We start from the raw sequence: 10,149 nt of genomic DNA on the forward strand, positions 1-10,149 counted from the left end.
TTAATTAATTAGATAGTCAATTTGACTCAATCAAGAATATTATGAACTATATCTAAAGTATTAATTACGAGAGTATAAAAATTTTAAGGGGTTTGGGAGAACCCGAAGTTTGAGGATTCAAAAATTGTTATAAAACAATTGACGAACAACTTTTCTTTTCAAAATGTATATTCATTCAATTTATATCAACGAGGCATACCAAATACGGACAAAAGTTCTAATTGGCTGTAGATAAAATCTATGTGACAAGGGTGTCTTGATGATAAGAAGAAAGCAAGGAAAAATCACAGGTGATTGTTCACGACTCTGTCCTTTGCTGAATAAGTAAAAGTTAGTATTAAACAAGCAAAATGAGAACTATGCAGTATAGTGGTAGTGAATAAAGACAGTATCATATTAACGGTATATAAAGATAAACAAAAATAAATATTCTCCTTGCGACAGTTACATATACAAATTAATTCAAATGGGTGGATTTCTGTTTAAGACACATATCTTAAGAAATATAATTCCTAAAACATGTATTTTCTAAATTAGAAAAACTGTAACTTCCCTTTTTAAGCAGCAAAGACATTTTAAACAAATGTAGGTTGAAATGAAATGAAAAACGACAAAAAACTAACGCAAATGTAATTATAAATATGATTTTTAATCAAATTCAGCACAGGGTCAAAGATATTGCATTTTTTTTTACTGGCTACGAAATTAAAAATATACAAAAGCGGAATAGAAGAACGTAATATAGTGGTTAACGTACATGGTACATAAAACTTGTTTGTTGTACGACACAAAGGACGGGGCGGGAGGGGGTTAAGGCAGATATAAAAGGGGGAGCGGGCTGGGGGAGGTGGAGAATAAACAACGAGGAAACAGATAAATGCTCGTCATATATATATTTATATTTATAGGTCATAAATATAACAGAAACGACGGCAGAGAAATGCAACGGTTCCTCCCCGAGACCTGAACCTCTGTGGTCGCAACGATAACAGTGTTTTTTTTTAACAAGAACGGTAATAATGAACGAAATGAATACTTTTTTAGTCAACAATTCGACGGTCCGGTGAAAACCACGTGCGCGCGTCCCTTCACGGCTTTAGTACTACCCAAGAAGGAGCGTGAATAATTCGGCTTAATTTCAACTAGGAGGCCCCTAGGACGGGGCCGGAGTTTTTAATTGACTAGACTGTTTTCTCGACGCCGTGGAGTTGGGGGACGCGCCCTGGAGGCCGGAACCGGAGCCAATCCCTCCGGACCTGGTTAGTTCGATTGAGCTCGAGAGGGAGAGAGAGAGGGAAATACTACGTTTCGATCCTTGTGCGCGGGGACGTTATCTCGCCCTGATTGTCGTCGTCTGACTACGCGTCCCTCGACTCAGTCGCAGGGGGTATTGGTGGGGGATACACGCTTTAAACATAACCTATACCTTACACTCTACGAAGAGGTCTCACTATAAAATTCTTATGGGGGATGGGGGAAGTAGTCGGGTTGGGTGGGGAAGGTCTTGGATCACATCGTTTTGACGGTCTCAGAAGTCGGTGCTCTGCGGCTCCGGCCGTTTGAGGACGGGCGGAGGCGGAGGCGGTTCCGTGGGCTTGTTGAGGCTACGTGGGGAGGAAGGCGACTGAACCAACGGCCCCACGTCCTTCAGACTGCCCTCGGATCGGACCCGGGTGTGCGTGAAGTTGGCGGTGGCGGCGCTGACGACCACTGCGGTCTTGTCGTTGCGGTTCTCCTCGTTCAGCTTCTGCTGCTCCTGGTCGACCAGTCGCCGCGACAGCTCGTCCAGTTTCTCGGCGCTCGCGGTCCGGTCTAGCCTCTCGCCCGACCGGCCCACGATCGTCGGGTTCTTGGGCGGCACCGACGGCTTGTTGTCCGTCGAGGGCCGCCGCTCCCTGTTCGAGTTCACGTCGCCGAACTTGTTCTCAACCGCGGCGGCGGCGGGCTGGTGGCCTGGAAATGCCAAGGCGGCGTCAGATCGCGTCCGCTCCGGGGACCGGGTCTCACCTAAGAACCGCTCCTTCTCGGCCATCATCACGTCGTGGCCCAGCTGGATCTTCTCGTTGCGGTTCTGGATGTTGACGATGCTCGGCTGCTGCTTGTTCGCCACGCTGTACACGCTGCACTGCGTCTTGTGCAACGTCGGATCCACGTCCAGGGAAGACCTAGGTTTTAAATAAAATGTTGTTTAAACGAATGACGTGAACTGATAAGTGGTGCTCTTAAATAATATACCTAATTCACATTAAAAGAACTGAACTGAACTTACAAAGATGCTAGGAAGCAGCAGCAGTCTGCTAAAAACATTACCATTATCACAACCCACCTGACCATATTGATATTTAAATGGAAAAATGTAAAACTCACACAAAATTTGACGAAGAACCGAAGTTTTCAGTACAATGGTGGATGCACAAACATTATTAGTATAAAAAATAGAGAAATGAATTTCAAAATATTAAAACACTGCAATAACATTATATTGAAGACTCGAACATTAAAAATGGCAAAATAAATATAAAATAAAATAAAAATAAATGTTTTTAACAATTTCAAATAATTATTTATTTGTATTCAAAAATCCAAGTGTGAAAAGTTGCTGTCTAATTTTGACGATAAGAAAATTGATCTTTGGAAAACATCTTGTTTTTGTTTGTTTCTCTAAGAATTATCAATTATTAATTCAACGGGAACCTGAATTTAATAATAATAAAATATTAACGAAATAAGGGTGCTAGTACTTATAGAAACTATTGCAAATAAAAATAGAGTAAAATGAAGATAATTCGGAGTAGATAGAAGAAAAACTTAATGGTTTACCATAATTTATATGTCCTCGTCCAAACACCACCTGATTCAATAAATAATAAATGCCAATAGTGATTTTAAAAAAACAAAGTCAAAATATTAAAGAAATGGCAGAGGAGCCACCATTAGTTTTACCTAAGAAAACGTTGCAATAAGAAAAACATTGGAACGTATTGGACCAGTTCTAGAAAACACCTGACCATATATAAAAGGGAAAATTACAAGACCTATACAAAATGTGACGTAGAATAAAACTGAATCAAATTTTGCTGGAAAATGGTGGATGCGTATTACTATTATTAATACAAAACACAGGTAATTTCAAACAGCAACTAAAATTTTGCAAATATTAACTAAAATACCAACGAATTGTAATAAAATAAAAACTTTATAAAATTTCGAATAATTACTTGTTTGTAATGACAAATTTCTATCTAATAATAAGAATGGAAAATGGTGTTCTCTGGAAAATATCTTGTTATGGAGTGAATGTGGTTAGTTTGTTTCTCTAAGGATAATAATATTAACCATTAATTCGAAAGGAACTTGAATTTAAGAATAGTAAAACAGTAACGGAATAATGAATAAGGGTGCTAATATAGCAACTGTTACAAATAAAAAGAAATTGAAGGAAGATGAAGAAAATTGGGAGTAGATACATTAAAACTGGTAATATTAACAATTTTAATAAATTAACTGTCAAAAAAACTCTCAATGATGCACCCACCATATATTACATACTACAATAACCTCATCCAAATACAACTCGATTGAAAAAATAATAGATATAAGAAACAAAAACGAAAAAGTAGGTATATTAAGAGTGCTAGTGACATTTCACTATAGTTTTAATTGTGCGATGAGAAGTGATTCAAGATTCAGTAGTGATTGAATGATGGAAACTGTATCAAAATTAAATGGGACGAATTTTTTAAAATGGTGAATGCGCCAAAAATGCGGACGTACCTTTTAGCCGGAATCAAGCTGGCTGGCCTGGCCGGTATCTCGGGTTTGGCGGGCCTCTCGGCGGTTTCCGGCTTCCGCAGCTGCACGTCGCAGTAGTCCAACGAATTCAAACCCTTGCCGATATCGCCCGCGCTGTTCCTCAACGAATTCCGGTTGATCGGGTTCTTGTTCTCGATCATCAGCGACTGCCTGGGCGCGGCCACCGGCTTCGGGGGCCCCTCCGTAGGCGTGCTGATCTGATGCGTGGCCACCGTCCTGATGGTCTTGTCCTCGTCGACGCTCTGGGCCACGGGCTTGATCACCGGCTGAGCTTTCGATATGCTGGTGACGGCCTGGGTCACAACCCGCGTGGCGCTGCTGTCGCTGACTAGATTCACCACCGTAGGGGCGGGAGGCGGAGGGTTGGGCGGCGCGCTCGGCGTTAGCACTATGTGGCTCAGTCCCCCGCTCATGGCCTTGATGTCGTCCTTGGAGAAGCTGCGTCTCCTAGACAGGCTCAGGTCGTTGTCGTCGGTGTTGACGCCCACCGCCGTCTTGATCTTCACCGGATCCCTGGGTTTCGGCGGTCTGTTCAACGTTGCGCTTCCTGGTAAAGAATGATTAAATTACTATCCAATATATAATAAAACACAGCGAGATATCAATGGGAAACCGCAGTACCAAAGTCGTACCTTTGGTGGTAGGAAACCCTTTCAGCATACATATCAACATTTTTTCTATTATTTTTGTTATAAATCTGTCTTGTATAATATAACACACCTTTTTTGCTGGGTAGCCGGCTTCTCAGCTTAACTTAGTAAATTAGAGTTCTTAATTATTAGACTCTGTTGCTAATTATTGCCTTGTATCATTTTTAAAGTGTTTTTTATTTGTCTTTTTTTTTGGCTTTTATTTTCTCGCTATATATCATTTCATATTATTTAGTATTGTCGCGAAAAAAAGCCACAATAAGCTGATTCCTTCTTGACTCACCTGACGGATAACTGGCCGACAGTTTCTCCGAGATGACGTCGCTGTCGTGCGCGTTCTTGCTCGCCGGCGGCACGGGAGCGGCCGGCTTCTTCCTCCTGAGATTGGGCTTGGGGCTGTCCAACAAGCTCTCGGTGCTCGTCGCGTCCACGTGCTCGATGGTCAGCCGGTTGTGGCCGTTCCTCGGCACGTCGTCTTCCGGTATCAGCGACGAGATGCTGACGTATCTACTTACGTCGTCCGGGAACAGGGCGTTCACCTCCTTGATGAACAGCTCCACCAGCATGTTGATGGTGACGCAGGTCCCCATGTTGGTGTTAGCCTGGAATAGCAAGATCGTCGTCATTAAAGGGAGAAGACGAGAGGACGCGGACCGTGTACCTCCTCACACTTATCCCAGAGCAGGTTCGGCGCCATCACGATAGCTATGTTGGACGAGGACATCTTGTTCTCCGGGTGCTGCGTGAGTTTGGCCAGGAACTGGATTAGATAAGCTAAATTGTCCCGGTTCTCCTGAGGTAACCTTGGGGAAAACGGTCACTTATTGATACCGATTGAGCGGGCGGTGAAAGGTGCGTCTTACCTGTCCAGTAGATTCCTCACCGTATCTACTTTCTGGTCCTCGGGCACCTGGGTGGAATGCAGCCACTCTTTGTGGAGGTGGAAGGTCAGTAGGGGTTCGGGAAGTTCCCTCAGGTACGACTTTAACGTACTGGCCAGCACGTGTACGTCCCTACGAAACGATAAGAAGATGAAACCCGAGGGGGGGCCAGATCCGGGGGAATCCCCGTCTCGTACCTGTATTCGGGTATCAACACGGAGAAACAGCCGCTGTCCATCGCCGACTTCAGTCTTCTGACCTTGGACATCCCCCCGGCTAGACGGAACAAACCTTCCTCCGTCATGCCGAACTCCGCGAGGCTCGTGATGCACACCTCCAGGGGGAAGGCGAGTTTCTTCCCGGTGACCCTCAGGTGCTCGGCCAGAGGGGTTCCGAACACTTTCTTGATGTGACTGTCACCTAGATCCGGGGGAAAAAAGAAGCATTAAACCCGACAACGCCAACTCCGACCGAAACCACGAACCGATCTTCCTCTCCAGCTCCGGTATGATGGTCTCTAGGTTCTTTAAGGCACTCTCGTGATAACCCCTCTGCAGCTTCAACAGTTGCAGGATGTAAGAGGACAGCTCGTTCTCCCTCGCCAACAGGCTGAACATCTCGATCGCCAGCGCGTCCCGGCTCTGTTCTACCTTCGTGTCCGCCTCCTCCATGTCCTCCTTGAGGTTCTCCTTCTTGGTAGCCTGCAAATCAACCCACATACACGCACACTGACAACGACCGGCGGCCGTCCGACCTTACATGGTACCGCTGGCTGGCCGAATCCTTATCCAAACAATACTTTTTCAGGTTGTGTTTCTGCTTGGTGATGGCGTTCACCGACTGGATCACCTCCTGCAGCGGATTGTAGACCATCTCCTCGAGTTTCCTCTCGTGGTCCGCGTAGTCCGTCGCTAGGTCCTGTTGCACCCGACCTGCATCAGAGAGAACGGATATAGGACACGCCCGGGACGATTAACGAACGTACATCGTACCGGATTCTTTTAGAATGAACTGGAACAGGTCGCATTCTCGCCCTTCTCTCGCTTCTTCGACGAAAATCAGACCCAGTTGGTATTCCAGGCATTTTTTCTAAAGAAAATCGGCAAATAAATTAGGATTAACGATTGATTTCGAATTAGAAAAAAAAACAGTTTTGTTAATACCTCAGACAGTTTGTTACATGCCTTTATAACGTCAATCCGCCCTTATTGAAACCCCTTATATAACATTAAATTACTATATTAGCGCTATATACACTAACATTTTTCATATAAAGCGATTGCTAAACATTTTTCTACAAATAATGATTCATTTATTAAACAAAATGATAAAAGATTATTTATAATGATATTTTTTTATATAAACGACTAATTTTAGATATCCATAAACAATGTTTTATATCCCTCCTTTTACATATTTAGTCATTATTAGGTATTTTTTCTAATCTATTTAAAATTTAACATATTCACACATAATGTTAATATATTCCCACATAAGTCTTCATATCTATAAATAATTAATTATACAAATTCACATTCATACTTTAGAAATGACGTTAAGTTAGACCAAAAAGTACAGACTAGCTTCTTTGAAATCTACTGGTTAGTCGAAAAATGACCCAAGTTTCACCTAAGATCAAAGAGATTGCTTCATCAGTCAATTATAAAGCCTACTTCTCTTATGGGGCGCAAATGTGGGGTTGCACTAAGATACAAACAAAGTTATTCAATTAATTGTCAATTCTTACAGATACATAACGAAAGAAGACCTGCAGGATGGCCGCAAAATCAAATGTATATATTATCCAAGATTTCGCCTTAAAACAGGAAATAAAGTTAATAATAAATAAAGTTACTAAATCATAGCAACGTGGAAGCAATACAGCTACTGGACAACAGGCAGGAAATTAAAAGATTGAAGCGAACCAAACCTCACGAACTTGTAAAGTGTATAAGTTGCTCTTTACTTTGGCTTAATTAAACTAATTTATTACATTGTGGAAAATAAATACTGATGTATTATCCGGCACTGTTCTGCTTCTGTAATGATGCAAGTACATCAGAACAATACTAGTACTAAGGTGGGATCTTAAAAAAAGTACAAATACATGGATAATTTTACAGATTCAGTCATAATTTCAACAATCCAATATATATTTTTATGTATTTACATACTCCCACATCATTCAATAAATCCTAGCGCAATTTTCTATAAACCGTACTCATATAAAGTCACCTACGAACATTTTTGTGGGAAAAATAAACCAAGTGAAAATTCCGAGACTCCCCCGTATACCAAACCAACCGAAAACCCTTAAATAAAAAGCCCTATAAATTAATGCCACTGGGGAAACAACTCCCTAATATATACATTCCAGATTACACCCTCTAAAAATAGCTGAAAACACGTGTAACAAGAACGCAGGATTTTAAATTTTCAGCGAATGGAAATAACATTCCCCTTCTGGGTTCCTATCTAGAACAAAAAAAAACTAACAAATGACCTCATTGTATTTTATAATGCAATATTTACATTATCGAAACAGCGATGATACGGGCAACGATTGTTTCGAAGATACCAAGGAAAATCATAATGTTAACTGATCGAACAAAAAATAATTTTATTAATATTAATATTGCTATATCGCGGTTAAACAGCACAGATATCAGAATGTCCTCTGTTTATTGTTTTTTGTTCATTATTAAGCGTTTAAAAAGTAAATATTTTTCCCGTTAGTGTCTATATAAATATATTTAAAACTAAACACGAAAGAGTAACACCCAGTGTCCTTGGAAGATGATTCACCCAGACAAATTTAAGTATGTTCCAACACAAATAATTGTCTTTCGCGTAAACAGTCAAATGTTTATATGCATATGGATCAAGGAGGCGATCGTGTTAACGAATCGTAATGAATCAATTTATGAATATAATTTATGTTTTCACATCGGGTTTGTTAAGACCGAGTGCGAATTAAAAATAATAAGTCTCCACATACCAGTCGTTTCTCTCGGTCGTTCGTCGGCCCGTTGGGACATATCTTTTTGGTGATGGCATTCAGGGCCGACCGTAAAACCTCAACTTTCTGGTCGGCTATTTGCAGTTCTTCATGATTGAGGATTTCGCTTTTTTCGGCTCTGTATATCGGAAAAAAATACGTATTAGTACCTGGAACCCAGGCGACGCACGATAAAACTGGAAATTATCTTGTTTTTTCTCTTTACGACGATACAGGACGGTTAAAAATACATCTTATCTCTTATTATCGCGTCAATTGAAGCCGATTCATTTGCAGGAAAATCACAAAGCGACAATACTTACTTTAAAAAAGTTTGGTCAGCAAGCTGTTTAACCCTGAAAAATTGTTTCTTCATTTCAATGGCATTATAGCTCAATCTCCACCCAAGTAAAATGTGATAGTCCCTTATTTATTTAATGAATAGATTCATTACATTAACGAATAACGATTACGGGCGAATGCGGTAAAGTGTTTATCTTCTTCGAGTATCGTGATGTCGAGCTTCAAGCCGGCGTCAAAACAATCAAAATAAAGTCACTATTATGTAAACTTAATTGGTTCACATGAAATTAAAAATTACGGTATTATTCACAGCTTGAATGTTTAAAAAACTATACACCAAGGAATCACTTTCTATTTATTGCAATAAACGACAGACAGACACTACTCGTCACTTGATCGGTAATTTTCGACTATTTGTGCTGTCAAACCAACTCCCAGTCATACCTTTTATTCCCTATTGGCTAGAAAAATGTTATCCTAACGCGAATCACTGATAAGCGCGAAATTCTCCTAAATCTTTTTCTATTAAACTAAAAAATTTGATAAAAAGTTAACTGGGTGAGGAACTTGTCATTTTCGGCTAGGTTGACAACTGACAATTATGCGTAGACCCAAAGTTTATTGAGAATTTATTCAGTCGAAATTTGTATTTTTACACTACAGATAACTCCTGACAATGACTAATGCCACTTGTGGTTTTATTAATTAAACATTTATAACTAAATTAATCACCAAATAACTTATCAATAATTTAATATCAAAATATTTATCAGTTTTCTTCCGTTATGCCCTAGCAGATGGCGCCACAACTTAACTAAATAAAACATTTATAAAATTTACAATATTAATAATTATAAAATTTACATCTAAGTAAGATATATCATTATGTATACATCAGATTTTGTCACAAGAAATAAAATGCTACTAGTTGTGTACTTTTCGGCAACCAGTAATACATGATGAAAAATAAAATACATTATAAAATATAACTATGCTATTTGAAAGAATGCAAATAATACTTCCGTAATTTTCTCACTATTTTGTTTCCTTATAAAGAATAATTACCACTGATTTAGGTATCGTAAGAAGAAATCTATATAATTAAAATATATATCATTTTATAGTTATAGAAAATGTCGGTAGATGCCAGTTACAGTTAATTTTGTCATCTAACATTGAAATACACAAACCATAGAGCTACTTTATGACAATGACCCCAGATAAAACAATGATTCCAATTGTTTATTTGATTATTTCTTATTATTTTCATTTTATTTCTTTTCCTCATTGTCATGGTAGGCCACTAAATAAACAATAATGAATTAAAACTTTTTATTCTTTATCATAAAATACTTTGTTGTTATACAAAAGATCTTAAAGTGAACTTTCGCGACAATAAAACTAAATTGTTTTTTGTGTAATATATTAAAATTACGGAAATTAATGTTTTTTTTCTACTTATTATCTATTAGGCAACTAATTATACAATGATATGTTTTTGTTT

At 39.5% G+C, this 10,149-nt stretch overlaps 1 protein-coding gene across 4 annotated transcripts; it reads right to left on the reverse strand.

The window, feature by feature from the left end:
• Positions 1 to 630: 630 nt before the first annotated feature.
• LOC143203654 (SH3 domain-binding protein 1) lies at positions 631 to 9,405 on the reverse strand. Of its 4 annotated transcripts, none has more exons than XM_076415906.1 (12): positions 8,666 to 9,405; positions 8,343 to 8,481; positions 6,337 to 6,433; positions 6,104 to 6,276; positions 5,829 to 6,045; positions 5,542 to 5,764; positions 5,327 to 5,476; positions 5,125 to 5,266; positions 4,747 to 5,065; positions 3,775 to 4,360; positions 2,008 to 2,165; positions 631 to 1,953 (listed from the first exon to the last, which is right to left on the reverse strand). In XM_076415906.1, exons 1-12 carry the CDS (start codon positions 8,716 to 8,718, stop codon positions 1,529 to 1,531), a joined length of 2,682 nt encoding a protein of 893 aa, XP_076272021.1. In that variant the 5' UTR covers positions 8,719 to 9,405; the 3' UTR covers positions 631 to 1,528. The 4 variants fall into 4 exon arrangements, with proteins under 4 accessions (XP_076272021.1, XP_076272023.1, XP_076272020.1 ...); XM_076415908.1 differs by having other exon boundaries at positions 6,330 to 6,433; positions 8,666 to 9,239; XM_076415905.1 differs by having other exon boundaries at positions 631 to 2,165.
• Positions 9,406 to 10,149: the final 744 nt, after the last annotated feature.

Source organism: Rhynchophorus ferrugineus, unplaced genomic scaffold (genome assembly GCF_030347505.1).
Source record: "Rhynchophorus ferrugineus isolate W39M unplaced genomic scaffold, kcgeb_rfMv2 rfM10, whole genome shotgun sequence".
NCBI lineage: Eukaryota > Metazoa > Arthropoda > Insecta > Coleoptera > Curculionidae > Rhynchophorus > Rhynchophorus ferrugineus.